The 22,262-nt window shown below is 38.5% G+C and overlaps 1 protein-coding gene across 2 annotated transcripts in view; it reads left to right on the top strand.

Moving 5' to 3' along the window:
* Positions 1-21,774, top strand: part of LOC306870865 (zinc finger protein-like 1) — a 67,136-nt gene extending 45,362 nt beyond the window's left edge. The window contains exons 7-8 of one of the 2 annotated variants that reach the window (XM_079418337.1): positions 13,559-13,682; positions 19,249-21,774. In XM_079418337.1, the coding sequence (XP_079274463.1) occupies positions 13,559-13,682; positions 19,249-19,435 (311 nt within the window). In that variant the 3' untranslated portion in view covers positions 19,436-21,774. Of the gene's footprint in view, positions 1-13,558; positions 13,683-14,188; positions 14,245-19,248 lie in introns of those variants that run through there. The other variant, XM_079418338.1, reaches the window with a different exon arrangement.
* The last annotated feature ends 488 nt before the right edge of the window (positions 21,775-22,262 follow it).

The following is a 22,262-nucleotide window of genomic DNA, read 5'->3' as shown; positions in this document are numbered from 1 at the left end:
GCTATACAAATAATATTGACTTGACTTAAGATGTGAATTAATTTTTAATGTATGGCTACTCTTTTTAAGGAATCATTTTTATTGTATTTACTTTCTGCATTGTTCTCTTAGGATCTCCTCCCTTCTGCATGGATCCCTGTTAATTTTCTCTATATATTTCCATATCCTCTTTCTTCACTTCCACTAATTTCTCTCCCTCAATTCTTTCTGTCTCAAAAACAAAGCATCACATTTTATGCTTATTTTCATGACACTTTATAACAGTGCAAGTTTCCTGTAAAAACATCAGAAAATAGTTGAATGTAATTATTGCATTTAAGAACACTGAAAATGATCAAAAAATAATAAAAAGGAGTTAAAAAAAATTGTATTTAATTATTGAAAATGCTTTTTAAAGAGACCTTGTCCTCTGGTGCGACAGTACAGGCGTCACACCGGAGGACATTTTCTGTCACACCATAGGACGTTTCAGCCTTTATCTGTCAATTAATGACCTTGCTATTCCAAGCTAACCTGTCGTTAGCTGTTAGCAAGACACATTTGCATAATTTTCCATGATTTTGTAGTTTAACATGCAGTTTTTAATTAAAAAATATAATTTAGGGGTGTCACACCAAAGGACAACAAAATGTAACACTTTTGTAGTGGTTACAAAAAAGTTAAATGTTTGAACAGCTCTGAGACAAAAATTTACCGTCTGATCATGTCATGGGCTTGACAGGGGGCTTCAGTAACATGATTATGAATGAGTCTTTCAACTAATTAAAGTTTTCTCTGGAATTGGCCGATTTAAAATCAGGATATGGTGTCACACCAGAGGACATGGTTTTCAGAGACAAAATGTTTTAAGTTCCTACGCTTTCAGAAATATATGGATGAAAAAAATTATTGCCATTTACTAAAATAAACATTTGTACAATTATGCCGGGGGTATTTATTAACATTTTTATACTTTTCTTTTTCATTTATAAAAGTTGTAATTTATTGAACCATGCTTGAGACAGTAACACCATAGGACAATTTTGAGAATTGGCTGAAAAAAAAAAAAAAAATTGAATAACACTGCAGCTTTTATAACAAAAGGTCCATGTAGGACAAAAAATGTTTAACCATTTACTGCATTTTAAATAACGACAATATTATATTCATTTTTATCTTGTGGACAGTGAAAATGCCATGTGACGTCAACAGTCTATATATACACTCATGGCCAAAATTATCGGCACCCTTGTTAAATATGATCAAAGAAGGCTGTGAAAATTAATCTGCATCCTTTTTATTTTTTTATATTAAAAATTCACAAAAATGAAAATGAAATTATCCAGCCATGGCTGCCTGTTTCACAGAAATATAAATAAGAGGGAAAACAAAGCCCAAATTCCCTTAATCATCCATCACAATGAGAAAAACCAAAGAATATATTTCTGATGTGCAGCAAAAGATAATTGAGCTTCACAAATTGCTGGAGCTAGAGCAGTGAAAATTCCCATTTCCACCATCAGGGCAATAATTAAGAATTTCCAATCAACATAAAATGTTACGAAACTGCCTGGAAGAGGACGTGTGTCTATATTGTCCTAATGCACGGTGAGAAGGAGAGTTTGAGTGGCTAAAGACTCTCCAAGGACCACAGCTGGAGAATTGCAGAAAATAGTTGAGTCTCGGGGTCAGAAAACCTTTAAAAACAAAAATTGTCAAACAGCACCTACATCACCACATGTTGTTTGGGAGGGTTTCAAGAAAAATTCTCCTAACTCATCCAAAAATAAACTCCAGCATATTCAGTTATCAGACACGACTGGAACTTCAAATGGGACTGGCTTCTATGGTCAGATGAAACTAAAAAATGAGCTTTTTTAGCAGCAAACACTCAAGATGGGTTTGGTGAACATAGAGATAAAAAGTATCCCATCTGTACAATGAAATATACTGCTGTATTTTTGATGTTGTGGGTCTCTCTTTCTGCTGGAGGTCCTGGACATCCGGTTTAGGCACATGGCATCATGGATTCTGTCAAATACCAACAGATAAAAAAATCAAAAAGTGACTGTTAGAAATCTTATAATGGGCCATGTTTGGATCTTCCAACCGTGCAATAATCCAAACACAAACCTCAAAAACAACACAAAAATGGGTCACTGAGCACAAAACCAAGCTTCTGCTATGACCATTCCAGTCCTCTGACCTGAACCCTGTAGAAAATGAGTGAGGTGAACTGAAGAGAAGAGGCACCAACATGGAGCTGGGAATCTAAAGGGTCTGGAGTGATTCTGTATGAAGGAAATGGTCTCTGATCTCTTGTCAGGTGTTCTCTAACCTCATCAGGCATAATAGGAGAAAATTTAGAGCTGTTAAACTGGCAAATGGAGGTTTCAAAAAGTATTGTATAAAAAGGTGCCGTTAATTGTGGCCAATGTGTATTGGAGAAAAACATTTATTTCATAATGATATTTCCCCCCCCATTTTAAATTCTTATTATCCAATGAAAGGTTAGATTTTTGTGATTTTAAATTTTTTTAAATGAAAGATCAAAAGGATTAACAATGCAGATTAATTTTCACAGCCTCCTTTGATCTCTCACACACACACACACACACACACACTCACACACACACACACACACACACACACACACACAGAGAAAATTAGAATATTACATAAGATCAATAAAAAAGGATATTTTAAACAAATGTCAGGCTTCTGAAAAGTGTGTTAATTTCTATGCACTCAATACTTGGTTGGGCCTCCTTTTGCATGAATTACTGCATCAATGCGGCGTGGCATGGAGGCAGTCAGCCTGTGGCACTGCTCAGGTGTAATGGAAGCCTGCAAACAGGTTGCTTTGATAGCGGCCTTCAGGTCCCCTCTGCATTGTTGGGTCTTCCTCTTGACAATACAGGTCAGGCGAGTTTGCTGGCCAATCAAGCACAGTAACACCATGGTAATTGAACCAGCTTTTGGTACTTTTGGCAGTGTGGGCAGGTGCCAAGTCCTGATGGAAAATGAAATCAGCATCTCCATAAAGCTTGTCAGCAGAAGGAAGCATGAAGTGCTCTAAAAATTTCCTGGTAGATGGCTGCATTGACTGTGGACTTCAGAAAACACAGTGGACCAACACCAGCAGATGACATGGCAGCCCAAATCATCACTAACTGTGGAAACTTCACACTGGACTTCAAGCAATATGGATTCTGTGCCTCTCCATTCTTCCTCCAGACTCTGGGACCTTGATTTCCAAATGAAATGCAAAATTTACTTTTATCTGAAAAGAGGACTTTGGACCACTGAGCAACAGTCTAGTTCTTTTTCTCCACAGCCCAGGTAAGACGTTTCTGACGTCTCTGGTTCAGTGGCTTGGTAGCCCTTTTCCTGAAGACGTCTGAGCGTGGTGACTCTTGATGCACTGACTCCAGCTTCAGTCCACTCCTTGTGAAGCTCTCCCAAGTGTTTGAATCCGCTTTGCTTGACATTATTCTCAAGCTTGCGGTCATCCCTGTTGCTTGTGCACCTTTTCCTACCCAAATTCTTCCTTCCAGTCAACTTTGCATTTAACATGCTTTGATACAGCACTCTGTATACAGCAACACCTTTCAGTAATGACCCCTCTATGACTTACCCTCTTTGTGGAGGGCTTCAATGTTCGTCTTCTGGATCATTGCCAAGTCAGCAGTCTTCCCCATTATTGTGGTTTCAAAGAACAAGAGATACCCAGAATTTATACTGTAGGGATGGTCATTAATTGAAACTCAAATATAAATATTCTAATATTTTGAGATACTGATTTTTGACCGTATATTCATGAGCTTTAAGCTCTAATCATCAAAATTAAAACAAAAACCTTTTTAAATGTTTTACTTTACATGTAATGCATCTAAAATATATGAAAGTATCACTTTTTGAAATAAGTTACAAGAAAAAAAAAATCTAAAGGGTCTGGAGTGATTCTGTATGAAGGAAATGGTCTCTGATCTCTTGTCAGGTGTTCTCCAACCTCATCCTCCCATGTAGTTCTAGGCTGATCCCTCACCTTTCTCAGGATCATTGATACTCCACGAGGCGAGATCTTGCATGTAGCCCCAGTCCGAGGGAGATTGACAGTCATCTTTAATTTCTTCCATTTTCTAATTATTAATAATCTGTCACTATAACAAATTCCTTGTATGTGTAAACATACTTGGCCAATAAAGCTCATTCTGATTCTGATTATTGCGCCAACAGTTGTTGCCTTCTCACCAAGCTGTTTGCCTATTGTCCTGTAGCCCAATCCAGCCTTGTGCAGGTCTACAATTTTGTCCCTAGTGTCCTTAGACAGCTCTTTGGTCTTGCCCATAGTGGAGAGGTTGGAGTCTGATTGATTGAGTGTATGAACAGGTGTCTTTTATACAGGTAACAAGTTCAAATAGGTGCAATTAATACAGGTAATGAGTGGAGGATAGGAGGGCTTCTTAAAGACAAACTAACAGGTCTGTGAGAGCCAGAATTCTTGCTGGTTGGGTAGGTGATCAAATACTTATTTCATGCAATAAAATGGAAATTAATTATTAAAAAATCATACAATGTGATTTTATGGATTTTTTTTATATTCTGTCTCTCACAGTTGAGGTGTACCTACGATGAAAATTACAGATCTCTCGATTCTTTGTAAGTGGGAAAACTTGAAAAATCGGCAGTGTATCAAATAATAATAATTTGCCCCACTGTATATGTATATATTAGGGGTGGGAGAAAAAAGATCAATCGATCGATGCATCGCGATTCTCTGTCCAACGATTCTGGATCGATTCTGAGCGTAGTTTTTAACCAGATGTGCGATGACGCAGAGTTTGCTTTAGAAACACCCGTATTCTGCTTGCTTCCAATTCCTCACACACACACACACCACTCAAACCTTCCGTAAAATAATCTTTCATAAAGTCCGGAAAGGTTGAAGCGAATTACAACGACATTCACGGGCTTCATTGGAAAGGATCAGAATCAGAATCAGAATCAGAATGAGCTTTATTGGCCAAGTATGTTTACACATACAAGGAATTTGTTGTAGTGACAGAAGCTCCACAGTGCAACAGAAAGACAGTAACAGGACAGGACACAGGTAATAAAACAAAATAACAAGAAATAGCCAATAACCAATGTACAAAGCAGCAAAAAAAAAAATAAAAAAAATACACAATATATAATATAGGCGACTATGTATGTACAGGTCAAATATGTGCAAATTAGAAATGAGAAAAATAAAATAAGTGAGTGTGGTGAATGGATAATGAATTAGTTGTGTGTTCCACGTTTATTTATTGAGTGTTCATGAGATGTATTGACTGAGGGAAGAAACTGTTCCTGTGTCTGGTCGTTCTGGTGCTCAGAGCTCTGTAGCGTCGACCAGACGGTAACAGTACAAAGAGGTTGTGTGCTGGATGTAAGGGGTCCAGAGTGATTTTACCAGCCCTTTTGCTCACTCTGGATAAGTACAGTTTTTGGAGAGTGGGGAGGGTTGTACCAATGATTCGCTCAGCAGTCCGGACTACCCTCCGTAGTCTTCTGAGGTCAGATTTGGTAGCTGAGCTGAACCAGACAGTTATTGAGGTGCAGAGGATGGATTCAATGATGGCAGAGTAGAACTGTTTCAGTAAGTCCTGTGGCAGGTTGAACTTCCTCAGCTGGCGAAGAAAGTACAACCTCTGCTGGGCCTTCCTGACAATGGAGTCAATGTGAATATCCCACTTCAGGTCCTGAGAGATGGTGGTGCCCAGGAATCTGAATGACTCCACTGCAGTCACAGTGCTGTTCATGATGGTGAGTGGGGGGAGAGCAGGGGGGTTTCTCCTGAAGTCCACGATCATCTCCACAGTTTTGAGCGTGTTAAGCTCCAGGTTGTTAAGACTGCACCAGACAGCCAGCTCCTTAACCTCCTGTCTGTAAGCAGACTCGTCACCGTCCTGGATGAGGCCGATCAGTGTGGTGTCGTCTGCGAACTTCAGGAGCTTGACAGAGGGGTCTTTAGATGTGCAGTCGTTGGTGTAGAGGGAGAAGAGCAGTGGGGAGAGAACGCAGCCCTGAGGAGCTCCAGTGCTGATGGTTCGAGTGCTGGATGTGAATTTGCCAAGCTTTATTAACTGCTGTCTGTCTGTCAGGAAGCTGTTGATCCATTGGCAGACCGAGGTGGGGACGGAGAGCTGGGTTAGTTTATTTTGAAGGGTTTCCGGGATAATGGTGTTAAAAGCAGAGCTGAAGTCCACAAACAGGATCCTCACATAAGTCCCTGGTCTGTCCAGATGCTGCAGGATAAAGTGCAGTCCCATGTTGACTGCATCATCCACAGACCTGTTTGCTCTGTAGGCAAACTGCAGGGGGTCCAGTAAGGGTCCAGTGATGTCCTTCAGATGAGCCAAAACCAGTCTTTCGAATGATTTCATGGCTACAGACGTTAGGGCCACAGGTCTGTAGTCATTAAGTCCAGTAATTTTGTGTTTCTTTGGGACGGGGATGATGGTGGAGCGTTTGAAGCATGAGGGGACTTCACACAGCTCCAGTGATCTATTGAAGATCTGTGTGAAGATGGGGGCTAGCTGATCAGCACAGATTTTTAGGCAGGCTGGTGACACACCATCTGGACCAGGTGCTTTCCTTCTTTTGTTCTTCCTGAAGACCTGGCACACATCATCTTCGCTGATTTGAATTGTAGATGTGGGGGAGAGAGGGGTTGCTGGAGGTGTGAATGGTTGTGTGGAGGGGTGTTCTGGGCAGGTGTGGGGTTATCGTTCAAAACGACAAAAGAACTCGTTTAAGTCGTCTGCCAGGTGTTGATTCTCCAGAGTGCTGGGGGGTGGTGTTTTGTAGCTGGTGATGTCCTTCAATCCTAACCACACTGAAGCAGGATCACTGGAAGAGAATTTGTTCCTGAGCTTGTCAGAATAATTCCTCTTTGCCACTCTGATCTCCTTTACCAGTGTGTATTTGACCTGTTTGTACAAGACTTTATCCCCCTTTCTGTGATCATCTTCTTTGGCCTGACGGAGCTGTCTGAGTTTGGCAGTGAACCATTGTTTGTCATTGTTGTAGAATAGATGAGTCCTGGTAGGAATGCACATGTCCTCACAGAAACTGATATAAGATGTTACAGTCTCTGTGAGCTCGTCCAAATCATTTGCAGCAGCTTCAAAAACAGTCCAATCAGTCAGGTCGAAACAGGCTTGTAAATCCCGCTCTGTTTCGTTAGTCCATCTTTTAACAGATCTTAATACAGGCTTTGCAGACTTTAAGTTTCTGCCTGTAGGATGGAATAAGATGAACCAAACAGTGATCAGAGAGTCCTAAAGCTGCTCGTGGAACAGAGTGATATGCATCCTTTATTGTTGTGTAACAGTGATCCAGTATATTACTGTCTCTGGTGGGACATGTGATGTGCTGTCTGTATTTTGGCAGTTCACGGGAGAGATTTGCTTTATTAAAGTCCCCGAGAATGATTAAAACAGAGTCCGGGTGTTGTTGCTCACTCTCTGTGATCAGATCAGCGAGTTTCTGTAAAGCTGTGCTCACGTGCGCTTGCGGTGGAATGTAGACACTCACGAGAATGAACGAGCAGAACTCCCGCGGCGAATAGAACGGCTTGCAGTTAATGAAGAGCGTTTCTAGATCTGAGCAGCACATCTTCTTTAACACAGTTACATCTGTACACCACCTCTCATTGATGTAAAAGCATGTCCCGCCGCCGCGCCATTTCCCCGTTGATTCTGTGTCCCGATCTGCTCTGATCAGCTGGTAATTAGGCAGATGAATCGCGCTGTCCGGTATGTCGCCATTCAACCAGGTTTCCGTGAAACACAGAGCAGCAGAGTTAGAAAAGTCCTTGTTTGTCCGGGAGAGCAGAAGGAGTTCGTCCGTTTTGTTGGGTAGAGAGCGGAGATTCGACAAATGGATGCTAGGTAACGCCGTTCTAAATCCGCGCTGACGAAGTTTCACGAGCGCGCCGGCTCTCTTTCCCCGTCTGCGCCTCCTGTAGCGTTTGACCAGAGCTAATCAGATTGGATCGTGAGGTGACTAAAGATTCCCACCCCTAGTATATGTGTGTGTGTGTATGTGTATATGTATAGGAATCTATATATATATCTCCTTGGAGAGTCTTTGGCCACTCAACTCTCCTCCTCACCGTGCATTAGGACGATATAGACACATCCTCTTCCAGGCAGATTTTTTAACATCTTTAGTTGATTAGAACATCTTAATTGTTACCCTGATGGTGGAAATGGGGATTTTCAATGCTTTAACTCTTTTCTTACAGCCACTTTTTATTTTGTGATGCTCAACAATCTTGTTCTGCACATCAGAACTATATTCTTAGGTTTTACTCCTTGTGATTGATTAAGGGAATTTGGCCTTTATATTCCTCATATGTATAATCCTGTGGAACAGGAAGTCATGGCTGGACAATTTCATGCTCCTAGTCACCCTGGTGTGATTAAAAAAATGTAAATATGAATGGGAATATACTTCAGAGATATTTTACTCATAAGAATTTCTAGGGGTGCCAATAATTGTGGCCAACATTCAATGGAGAAAAACATTTATTTCATCATGAGATTTTCTCTCCACTTCTCTGATTGATTTTGTGAATTTTTTGAGTGAAAGGTCAAAAGGATAAACAATGCAGATTTATTTTCACAGCCGCCTTTGCTCATATTTATCAAGGGTGCCTATATATATACCCATTATGATTATACAGTGCCCTCCAAAAATATTGGAACAGTAAAGACAAAATTGCTCTGTTGGCTGTGGAGTCAAGTTTAAAAGATGAATATGAGACAAAACTACAGAATGTCACATTCTATTATTGGGTGATTCAACACATAGATGTTTTACCAGCTAAGAAGTTCAGCACTTTTAGAGTTTCATCCCCCTATCTGATGTGAGCATAAGTATTGGAACAGTTGCCTCACAGGTCTTTCTTAGTGATCAGCTGTGTCCTGTTGCATTAATTCTTCAGATATCAAAAGCAGGGAATGTGTCGTATCAGTTATATCCATTACTTCTGTATTCTGAATCTTGCATTCGATGATGACACACACAAACCAGGATGAAGACGAGGGAGCTGACTTTGAGAGAAAAGCAAGCAATTTGGATGCTAAAAGAAAAGAGGAAGTCAGTTAGAGCTCTAGCAAAAACAAAGGGCATGGAGAAATCAAGAGTTTGGAAACCACCAGCAACCAACAATGACCTGATCGGCTGAGAAAACAACAGTAATTGATGACAGACAAATCATAAAAGCTGTGAAAATGAATCCTAAAAGATGTGTCTGGAAAATCACCAGCAACTTCCAGAAAGCTGGGGTGATGCTCTGACAATCTACTGTCCTCAGAATTTGACACAGAATTGCAGATGCTACACAGCAAGATCCAAACCTCTGACCAGCACCAAAAATAGAAAGGCAAGATTAGAGTTTGCAAAAAAGCACAAAGGTGAGCCAGAAGAGTTTTAGAACTGTGTTTATGGACCGATGAGACAAAGACAAACCTTTATCTAAGTCAGGGGTTCTCAAACTTTTGCAAGCTGGGCCCCCCCAAAGCTGGTTCATTGCAGTTGGGGCCCCAGTGCCCCCCCCCCCCCCCCCCCCACATAGTGTCATCCAGATGCTTCGCCAAATATATATAAAACTAAATACGACCTCACGTTTGATACGTTTGCAGCCTCTGCAACTTCCGTCCGTCATAAAAATTAATTCGGATGGTTCGATTTTCTGCATTTTTCGCATCCGTAGCAAATATTTTGAGGGGTGTTTTTGACAATTGAGAGCCACCAAATGACGAATATGAAAAAACAAATACGACCGTTTCGGACTCAGCCAGGGTGCAAGGACCTTAAACTTTTGAGGCTTGCGCAGCTTCTCGAGGAGAAATCAAACAAATGAGCGCCGTTTTCTAAAGTCTATGAGCGCAGCACACACAAATAAACTGAATTGACATACTGCAGTTAAATTTCAAAATGTGGTGTTTTTATATTTATAACATTTGAATTAGGGGTGGGCGATATGGGAAAAATATCATATCACGATTTTTTTTTTAAAATATCACGATTCACGATTTTATCACGATTCTTTGTCATGTTGGTTTTACTATTTTGGTTTTACAAGTTGTCTGAGCATTACAGCCAAACTAGAAAGACAAAGATGCATGGCAGATATTTAGGCCAAAGGGGGCGAAGATAAAAAATCTTTGTCATTATTTTATCTTTCTTATTAAAAAATAAGAACAAAGATACACATTACAAATACACATAATATACAAATAAAACAAACAGTGCTTTATTTTCAGGTACAAAAGGTGTATTTAGCAGAGCATTCAATGAAATTGAATGAACAAATATAAAAATAAAACACTAGATAGACTGATTCCTAAAGCAACTGTATTAAAGTTTTTCAGTCAAGAATAGTGAGTGATTTTTCTCTTTGCGTTTTGTTGTTTTGACGTTAAATGAATAGTTCCCCCAAAAATAAATATTCTGTCATCTGTCTGTCAATTCTGTCATAATGTTTTATTTTTATACCATCATTTACTCAAAAGTTGTTTTAAACCTGAATGAGTTTCTTTCTTCTGCTGAACATAAATGCTATTTTGAAGAAGGTGGAAAACCAAACAGTTGCTGGTCCTCAGTGACTTCCATAGGATCTTTCTTTCCTGCTATCAAAGTCAATGTGTACCAGCAACTGTTTGGTTACCCTCATTCGTCAAAATATCTTCTTTTGGGTTCAGCACAAGAAATTAATAGAAGTTTGGGACAACATGTGAGTGAGTAAATAATGACAGAAATTAAATTTTAGGGTGAACTATCCCTTTAATGACAGTCGACAGCACGTTTAGTGTCCTGTCTCTTTAAGAGCTGCACGCATCTAATATACAGGCACGCATCCGTTTCTCTCTTAACTATTTACTTTCCTTTTAGAGATAACCAACTGAGTCTGTATGTATACCTTGTGTGTTTTGACAGTATTAGCACAAAAGACAAGTTAGTTGAGTAATCAGGTGCTGTTAGACAGACTTTTTAGTGCGCGTGCTTCAGGTGTATGCGCTCAGATAAAGCGCACGTCAGACCAGCGCGCGAATTAAACATTTAACCAGCAAGGCTTGTATGCAAATAATGTACTTTTGCGATCGCGAATAAGTGCAGTGTCCTGTCAGAGTAACTCTACTGCTGTATGTCGTGTTGTGCAGTATATAGAGATGGAGGAGCCAGAACTGTATTTGACATAATGTGCAGCACGATAGCCTACTACGATATTTCTTCAAAAGCAGATCGTGGAGATATTTTTATCGTCCACGATCAAAAATCGTCATATCGCACACCCCTAATTTGAATACAGTTCAGCAACATACATCACACGACCTGACGAACAAGAGAGCTGACAATTGACCATCACTTAATTTACCATCGCCTCACGGTTGAAAATGTGACACTGATTTCATATGACAGTTCAACAAACAAGTTAATAATATTATTAAGTCACTTACATTTTTGATGAAATTGTTTTGGTCTATTTTAGCAGCGAAAATAGATCCGATGAATCCAAGCAAAGATCACAGCATTGCGCATCTCACAGCAACACTCAATCGTGTTTTGAATGATTCAGTGTTTTGAACGAATCGGTTGAGTCAAAGATTCAATGACCCATGCACAAACATCTGTCTCATTCTTGATGAATCGGCCGTTTGAACGAATCGTTTGAATGAACGACTCAATGACTCGCTTAATAAAACCGCTTATCACATGCATTTGCGCTCACTATCGACAAACCAATCAAATTTGTTCAAAACGCTTTTTTTAATCAGTCCAAACACATTTAATTTTTATTCAGATAACTTTTTATGACAGTAGTTTAGTGATTAAAAAAAAATTTCCAAATTTTTTTTTCCTCCCATCCTGTAGCCTACTCGCGCCCCCCGCGAGAGTGTCCGCGCCCCCCCGGTTGAGAACCATGGGAAAGCAAAATTGTGGAGAAAAAAAGGGAACTGCAATGATCCCAAGCATACAGCCTCATCTGTAAAGCATGGTGGAGGTGTTGTCGTGGCATGGGCATGCATGGCTACCTCAGGAACAGGCCCTCTCAACTTTACTGATGACTTAAGGTATGATGACGGTAGCAGAATGAATTTGGAAGGGTACAAAACCATCTTGCCTACCAATATTCAAGAAAATGCCACCAGATTCATTGTGAAGTGCTTCATATTGCATCAGGACAATGACCAAAAACACCCTGCCAGTTCAGCCAAGGAATTTATAAGGGCAAAGAAATGGAAAGTCTTAGATTGCCCAAGTCAATCTCCAGATTTAAATCTGATTGAACATGAATTTCACCAGCTGGAGAGGAGAGTAAAGGCAGAAACTCCCCAAAACAAGCAACAATTGGAATTGGCTGCATTAAAGGCTGGGAAAAGCATTTCAAAGGATGAGACCAAGAGTCTGGTGATGTCTATGGGTCACAGATTCACTGCTGTGATTGTGCGCACGGGATCTACAACTAAATAATAGCTTTTAATCTTTTATACAGTGGTGTGAAAAAGTGTTGGCCCCCTTCCTGATTTTTTTATTTTTTGCATGTTTGTCACACTTTAATGTTTCAGATCATCAGACAAATTTAAATATTAATCAAAGAAAACACTTTTTCACACAGGGCCATGTGGGTTTGGATTTTGTTTTCCCTTCATAAAAAAACCCCTTCATTTAAAAACTGCATGTTGTTTACTTATCTTTGATTAATATTTAAATTTGTTTTATGATCTGAAACATTAAAGTGTGACAAACATGCAAAAAAATAAAAAATCAGGAAGGGGGCCAACACTTTTTCACACCACTGTATCTGCCTTATGTTCAACTGTCCCAATACTTATGCTCACATCAATGAGTGGGATGAACTCTAAAAGTGCTGTTCTTTTTATTTGGTAAAACATATGTGTTGAAACGGCTAATAATAAAATGTGACATTCTGTAGTTTTATCTCATATTCATCTTTTAATCATATTTGCAAATGTCTTGACTCCACAGCCAACAGAGCAATTTTGTCTTTATTGTTCCAATTGTTCTTATGGAGGGCACTGTATATGCAATATATGTATGTATGTATGTATGTGTGTATGGAAATTAAAAATGAATAATTAGTGGTTTAAATTTGTTGTGAAGGCTTATGCCAATATTGTGTTCAGACTGGAACACTAGTTTACTGTTTACTGCATTCTGTGCAGTAAATAATACATACTGCATGTAAAACAATTAGTAAGTACTTTGATGTAGCAATTTGATAGTATGGCAAAAGAAATCAATGTTTAATTGACTGAATGGTGACCAGTGATCTGGTCATTCAGTATGGCGGATCAAAACTTTTTTCTCAATTATAATCAATAATTTTGTGTATGTGTTTAAAAATTATTAAACTTCAGCAGCAGAATCTCATACTGGGTCATGAACAACATTTTTAAAATTGCATTTGATGTCTGTAACAGTGTGCTTTAGGTGTATGATTAGTATAAATATAATCTCTAATATATAACCTTTAATTTCTTCTAATGTGTCTTCTCAGCTGTATCCCCAAGAAAGGTATATGACACGCGGGATTCAGGACACAGTGCAGTGATGCAGATTGACTTTGATGATGATAAGTACCGCAGACGGCCTGCCCTTAGCTGGTTTGCACAAGTTCTAAAGTGAGTGTCCTCAGTCTGTGGCTTAAATTCACTTATTGCAGCAAAAAAAAAGAAGAAAAAAAGCCTAATCCTACAACCCCAATTCCAGAAAAGTTGGAACGTTATGTGAAATGCCATAAAATCAAGAATGTTATCTGTTCATTCTCTACTAAATTGATAATTTATATTATATTTAATTGACAAAGAAAAAATGTCCAATATTTTCACTGGCCAACTTTTAATTTTATTTTGTAACTATAAACAAATTTTGATTTTCATGGCTGCAACACACTCCAAAAAAGTTGGGACAGAGGCATGTTTAACACTGTACCACATCAACTTTCCTTTTAATTACAATGTTTAATTGTTTGGGAATTGAGGATACTAGTACTTCAAGTTTTGCAAGCAAAATTGTTGTCCAATCTGGCTGAACAAAAAATTTAGAATGCTTTGAAGATTCTTAGAAGTCTGTGATTGTCATTGTTTTATTCTCCTTTTCATGACTGGTCATACATTTTCAATTGGAGACAGATCTGGACTGCAGGCACCCCAGTCTAGCACACACGCTGTTGTAGCACATGCAGAATGAGAGCTGGCATTATCTTGATGGACTTCCCATGAAAGATATCATCTTGATGGCAGTATAGTATCTGTACAATTCCATTTCAATGGTACCTTTGCACATATTCCAGTCACCAATTCCGTTTGCTCTGCTGCACCCCCATACCATGACAGTTGTTTGCGTTTGCATCTGTTGGTGATGAAAGCCTGGATGGTCCCTTTGGTCTTTGGTACTGAGAACTCAAAATCCATTTTCCCAGAACAAGTTTAAATGTGGACTTGAGTACAGCACACATTTCCATCGTCTTTTTGACTATCTGAGATGAGCTCTGGCCCAGAGAACCCCATGGCATCACTGCATAGAATTGATGTGTAGCTTTCTGCTAGAGTTGCATTCAGGTTGCATTTATTGATGCAGCTGTTGGATGTGTTAAGTGACAGTGGTTTTTCTGAAGTACTTCTGGAGCCCATGTGGCTATATTTAACAGCATGACAGTTTCTTATGCAATGCCATCTGAGGGCTCAAAGGTCATCCACATTCACCTGAGGTGTCCTGCCTTGCCCTACACAGACTGACATTTATCTGGATTCCCTGAATCTTTTCACAATATTATGTGAGGTAGTTGGTGAAAGACATACCTTTTTTGTGATTTTCTGTTGAGAAATGTTCATTTTGATTTTGATTTTGATTTGATTGACATTTTTGTCATAAAAATTTGGCACAAAGTGATGAGCCATGATCCAGCTTCCCTTGCAAAGGCTGAAATGCTCCTCTTATACCCAAACATGATATCCTAACCTATTTCTATTTCACCTGCTTACTGTGAATGATTTCAAAACGGTGTTGTAGCCATCAAAATTTGTTTATATTTACAAAATAAAACTAAAAGTTGGCCAGTGAAAACACTGACATTTTTTTCTTTGTACTTTAGTCAAATAATGGTTAAAGAGAATGAACAGATAACATATTCTTGACTTTATGGCATTTCACGAAACATCCCAACTTTTCTGGAATTGGGGTTGTACTTGTCATGTAATATATTGTCATGTACATATAACATACTATGCTGTTATATATTTTCATTGGCAGTTTTGCCAGCATTGATTTTACACAACTAATATGTAGGGGTGTGAATCGGCATTGGTTTCACGATTCGATTTGATTACGATTATCATGTCAACGATTCAATTCTATATCATGATGCATCATGATTTTATCCAATTTATTTTGTGCATTTTTATTAGATTATATAAGCAGTCTACTTTTTAAAATAATTACGTTAATTAATAAATGAATTAATATCTAATTATTATTAAGAGTTCAAGTAAATATAGCTTCAAAACATGCAAGCAAATATAAAGTAATAAAGAGGGGAAAAGACAATTACAAGTGATAAAGCACTCTTAGATACTGAAAGTGCTTTTTAAGTATGCGAACGTTTACAGACAAACATAGTTATGAGTTTTTCTTTTTTCCTCAGCATTATTGCCATTTGATTATTACTGATGAGATCATAGACAATGGCAGCTTTAATAGGCTACATTCACACTAATGCACAGATCTGTTTCGACATATCCTCTTCTGAAAACATAACTTACACATTAATTTTGAATCATAAAAGTATTCGGAGATGCAAGTGCATTTAACTGCAGTCACGAGCTTCAGGACAAACAAATGCAAAGCACACGTGAAAGTCTTATCAGTACGTGAGTTTCGTGCATCTAATACGTACTGCATTCCAAATGGCATTAATGAAAGCATACCTAAAGTGAAAGACTAAAATAACAGTGAGTGGAAGCATAGTCAAGCAATGCGCACGTATCTCACAGTACATATTCTGTGCAATGAAGCCCGCCGCGAATGTCTGTAATGTGTACACGTGCCAAATACAGGAAAAAGCCAAGCTCAGATGTAAAAATAGAGAGTGCATTTTTAATAATCGCGTGACAAGCACGTATACAAATGACGTCAGTAGGCTATAATCGATTATGGTCTATTACTGTTTATTACTATGCAGAATCATCCACGTCCGCATCGCAATGCAACGATTAATTTCGACACCCCTACTGGGTGATGTGTAAATACTAGGGGTGACCCCGAATATGTTAACTAATCAGTATGTAATACAATTTTATGATTGTGCTAAGTAACAGTTAGCTAATCAATAACTAACGTATTCTGTACTTCCTGAAGGACTACTATTATCTACTAGTTAAGGTTCAAGAAAAATAACTATGAAGTAACTACTAATGAACAGTCAAACACAATTACATTTAGTTATGACCCTTTCATATGAATGTTATTATTATTAGTAGTAATGGGCCTTAACAATTCCCTTTGTAATTGGATCCTGGATTTTCTAACCGGAAGACCTCAGTCAGTCCGTGTCGGCCACAACACCTTGAGCTCTACCACACTGAGCACAAGGCTGTGTGCTCAGCCCGCTGCTCTTCACACTGCTGACCCACGACTGCACTGCCAAGCTCAGCTCCAACCACATCATCAAGTTTGCCGGTGACACAACAGTGGTAGGTCTCATCAGCAACAATGATAAAACGCACTACGAGAGGAGGTGGCACAGCTGGCGGAATGGTGTGGCACTAACAATCTGTCCCTCAATGTGGAGAAGACAAAGGAGGTTGTGATGGACTTCAGAAGAAACTCCGTTGACCACCCCCCACTGACCATCGACAGCTCGACTGTGGAGAGAGTCAGCAGCACTAAATTCCTGGGGGTGCACATCACAGAGGATCTCACCTGGACCACCAACACCATGTCACTCTCCAAAAAGGCACAACAGCGCCTACACTTTCTCCGCCGACTGAAAAGAGCAAGTCTCCCTCCACCCATCCTCACCACATTCTAGCATCGTGAAGGACTCCACCCATCCCTCCCACAATCTCTTCCAGCTCCTACCATCAAGAAGACGGTACCGGAGCATTAGAGCCCGCTCCGCCAGACTGCTCAACAGCTTTTTCCCCCAGGCTGTGAGAGCCCTGAACTCAAATCACCCCACCCCCATGCAAACCCCTACCTCCTGAAACATGGGCCTGTACAAACCACCTGTAGAAACACACTCTCCTCTATGTGCACTAGACACTTTACACACACTGCTGCGTGTACACAATCCCACAAAAGACTCAGCAATATATGTATGTTTACATGCTCATGCACTACAAATCATCCTGCACTGTTCCCCAACCAGCTGCTTGACTCAAAATGTCTCTCTTTGCACATGTACAGTATTTGTGAAGCATTCGTATAGTTTGTATTTTTTATCCTTCATTCTTTTAGTTTGTATAGGGTAAATACTTATATATAGTATACTAGTTAAATCTGTCAGTAGGTTAGTTGTGTATAGGTTTATAGTGTTTTTTACTTCATTGTTGTATGTCTGTATTTATGTAGCACCGTGGTCCTGCGAGGCACGACATTTCGTTCTACTGTATGTCCCCACATGTAGAAGAATGACAATAAAGCTCAACTTGACTTGACTTATAGTAGTAGTAGTAGTAGTATGAGAATGCAATATTAATAAATGCAATACATTTTATAGAGGTTTTGTCTGTGTAGTGAATTGTTTTGCGTTTTGTAAGAAATTAGCTTCCGATAGGAACCCCACCACCACTCCAGTGTATATTTTATATACAGTACTGTATGTGTGCCTCCTCAGCATATACCATATTACCATTAATTTCTGTATGTAAGGCAAGGACTGAGGGAAAGTGAAAATACAGGTAACCCATTAGTAATTAATAAAGAACTATCAAATAATTCTGACTTATTTTGAACCTAAAACAGTAGGCCTGTTCTAAAGTGAAAATATTGGGAACCCATTAGTAATTAATAAAGAATTATTAGATAATTCCGCAAGAATTACTTAGAACCTGAAACCGTATTCTAAAGTGAACCTATTAGTAAATAATAATTACTAAATCATTTTGACACAAAGCAAATTTACACTAAAAAAAACCTATAAAAGTAATCATACACTTTGTAAAATACACGATACAACCCAGATAGCAATATAGTGTCGGCCCAGATGCGGCCCACATCTGGCACACGTGGAATGATTATCTGGCCCACATGTACCGTGGAAGGATGGCACTTGGGTGGACCGCTCCTGTATTTCGCCAAAGAAATGCACGAATTTAGCACTGCTGCAACTTCCCTCTCCTGAAGAGGATGAAATACCGCCCGCACTCAGTGAGAATGGGGAGGGGAGGGAGAGAATGGGGGGTGGGGTGAGGCGTTAACGCAGCACAAAATCTACCCAAGACTAAAAAACAAATATGACCCAACAGCTACATCCCAGTGTTTCGGTAAATAAATAAATAAACCACCATTTTACAGAGATTATCTGTATTACTTGGATAGTTATGGCAAGGAAGTGGAGTTGGGGTTCCTTTCCGAAGCAGATTTCCTACAGAACATGCGCACAAAGCAATTATTTACCATACAGCCAAAAACTCCTTTTGTCCTTTTGGGTGTGCAGCAAACAAAACGCACATTTCATTTCCATTATAGGCTAATAATAGTAGTAGTGGACTGTAACAAAGCTGCTACTGTAGTAGTACTTTGTACTTGTTGCTTTTACTCAAGTAATTTTGAAAATGAATAGGCCTACTTATAATTTTACTGGAGTAATATTTTATTGGGGTGTCTTTACTTTTACTCAAGTACTTGATTTGTGGGCCATATTTGTGTGTAACTGTTAAGTATTAGTTACGTCATAGTTATTTTTCTTGAACCTTAAGATAGATAATTAATAGTAGTTCTTCAGGAGGTATGACATAATACATTGATTATTGATTAGCTAACTGTTACTTAACACAATCATAAAATTGTATTACATACTTATTAGTTAACACATCTTCCTTATTCATTAACACTTAACTCACTACTGTTAACTACTAAGTAGTTACCTGTTAGTTCAATAATTCCTTATTAGTTATGCAGTAAGTAAGAAACGGCATTCTAAAGTGTTCCCATATGTTTGAATGTATTTATTCCTTTTTTTTTTAGGAATCGTACTGGCACTAAGAAAAAGGCTCTCACTCTGAAACAGCGAATCTTCATGTTGCTGTTGGTTGGGGTGATTGGTTTCTTTACCCTCATCATAATCATGGCCAAACTGGGTAGGGCATCAGCTGAGACAGATCCGAACCTGGATCCCATGCTGAATCCCAACATCAGGGTCGGAAACATGTGATGGATCCACCTCCTGCTAAAAGTCTATATGGATTCAGCCTGCATTTTGACTTTGCTTATAAAATATTATTTGAAAAAGATGAAGAAAGCATGTTCCTCAGGAATCTGGGACTAATGTGAAAATGCAATTGTTTGGACTGTAGGAGGAAAGTGTGACTTGGTGGTCAACTGTAAAGAAGATAAATATAGCGATATTCAAGAAGTTGCTGCACAACAAATCTCAGATTTTGCTTGAGTGAGATTATATAGGCTCTATAAGTGTGCAACTGTTCAGCTCTGTAAATCTCCCTCGCATACCCTTAAAATTGGAGTATGCAAAATTGGGATAAAAGATTTTATGCCACTGTTTTGAAATCCTTTTTTTTTTTTTTCTTTCACAAAACTCATAGGGACCACACGTGGAATTGGTGGGGTTATTTTCTCTGAGATGTCAAACTTTTGATTGTATTTATTAATTGCTGATCAATTAGCAATCCCTGCTTGTGAGAAGGATTTTTCAGATGTATACTTTTCTTTGCTGTTGTCTGTAAAAATGTAAAACTGATTTACTAAAACTTCTGAAAATCTGTTTTGGTTGGCATGCTTTAGTAGAACTATTTTGGTCAAAATACTTTAGTAGATACAACCTTTAAAAAGGCAGGGGCAAACTGTACTCTGTGAATGAAATGTCTGGGTCATATTGCATCCAAAAAATATTTGTATTACAAAAATTAAGCCTATTTTAAAGCTATTACAGTTTTTATATTGTGACATTATTATTGTACCAGTTGACCCTTTGCAAAAACCCGCCCTCCTTAATTACTGTTGCTATATACCGACAATCCATGCTGATCTCACACTACACATCATATTCTCACGCAGTAAAAAATACATCACGGAGCAAAGAGGAAACTGACAATGCGCTGACAGACAAGACAGAGCAGGTTACTTCTGGTATGAAACAAGATCTCAGCTTTCAAATTTTGTCATTTAAGAAATTCAAACAATAAACAGTTTTGTGGCTCTTTAATGTGTCGTGACGGATCACTGTAGCATCTCAGTTCAAACGGCACGTGAACCAGTCGTCTTTTCATATTTACCTCAAGAGCAAAAAAACAAACATCAGAACGTATTCTACTTCAACCACAGAAATACGTCAGTACACACCATTTTTCTTAAATTTAAGTTCACGGAAGTTAATCTACTCTCCTGTCTGGTTTATTTGTTGGACAAAATGGCAGATCCGGCGTTATGATTGGTCAGATCATCTGTCAATCAAGCTCTTTGCGAAGGGTCAATTATAGTCTCTCCTTATAATTTCATTACTGTTAAAAAAAAAACCAGTAATGAAAATTTTCTTGTCTGGATTTACTGAACTTTTTTCAATTATTTTTATTAATCAGCATAAATTAAATGCAGTACAACAAGTACCATAATTTATACCTGCAATTGTATTTTATAAAGGTATTTTATGATTTAAATAATATATAGTTTTAGGATTGCATTGGCGAGGTTTTTTTTCACTACTTAGAATTCAAAAATATTTTTTCTTCTGCAAAATATAATTCTATTTTCTTTAGAGAAATTTATTTTGGTGTGAAATATGACCCAAACATGTTCTTGACAAATTCACACAAGCAGCCTTTAATACAGAATAATTTAAAATGTACTGTACATGCTTGCAGAACTCACCCCTGCAACCGGAAGGTCAAATGTATCTGGAGATGAACGTTGATATGCTATTCTTAAATATCCTAATTTCTATCCTAATTTCATAAATATCCTAATTTCAAACCGTAGCAGTACTTAAAAATGTAGTGGTTGTCCTTATCCTTCAGCTCCTATTGCATTTTAAGAAAGCGATCATCGGGGTTTACCTTACAGAGATTGCTTTCTGGAGTACATACCATAATATTCACAATCTCTGATTGTAGTTTACGTACATGTTTTGGGCCATTTGCTCCTCTGTTGTCAATGGTTTGCCAATTTTGTCAATGTACACACTGATATAGTAATATAGGGTCAGTCCGTATCAAGTGGTCCAGTGGAGCTTGCTTGACCAATTTCATTTTTTCTAACTTTTGAGTGATTACCCTATGCATTAATATTGGTATTTGGTCAGTTTATAATAGAAAAACTTTTTTTTTTTTTTTGTTTTTTTTTTTAAACAACGCACCTAAGTGTAACCAAAGTCCCTTTAAGGCAAGTCATGTCGCTCGGCTGCCATCTTTGAAATGCCTCTCGGGCATGCAAGTGCAGCTCCTATCTCTTTGAATGGGGAAACATCAAATTCTCCAAAACTGTTCGCCAAGCTCATGATTAAATTTCATATTTGTAATCACCAATAAAATCTGACAACTGTCTCATAAATGTTGTTTATTTTGCTGAAATAGCATTAAAAAAAATCTTATTTTTCAGGCTAGACCAGCCTGACTGGACATGCATGCTGACTGTTTCTATAGCAACTGGGTCTTCTACAGTAGCTGCACTGATGCACTTCAGTTAGGGATTGGCTCTTTTGCTCAGAAGGTGGGGCTTCGTTCGATAGAGCAGTCATATTGAGCATTGCATTTTTTCCCCATTTAAAACTATACGAGAGACACGTCTTTGGTGTAAAATCCAGAACATTTCAGATTTTATGGGGATGAGTATGTGTAAGAGCGTGTGTTTTGTTTTTTTGTTTTTTTAAATACCCTTAAGCAGGGCTTGACATTAAAGGGTACCTATTATGCAAAAATTACTTTTTAAGGTGTTTGAACACAGTTGTGTGAAAACAACCAGCCTATAATGTTAAAAATCCACCAACTCATTTTTTATAAAACCAATAAATCTCTCCAAAAGAGCCGTTT

The sequence above is a fragment of the Barbus barbus genome (genome assembly GCF_936440315.1).
Source record: "Barbus barbus genome assembly, chromosome: 6".
NCBI lineage: Eukaryota > Metazoa > Chordata > Actinopteri > Cypriniformes > Cyprinidae > Barbus > Barbus barbus.
The sequence above is the reverse complement of the archived record's forward strand: the minus strand, read 5'-3'. Positions and strand labels throughout refer to the sequence as shown.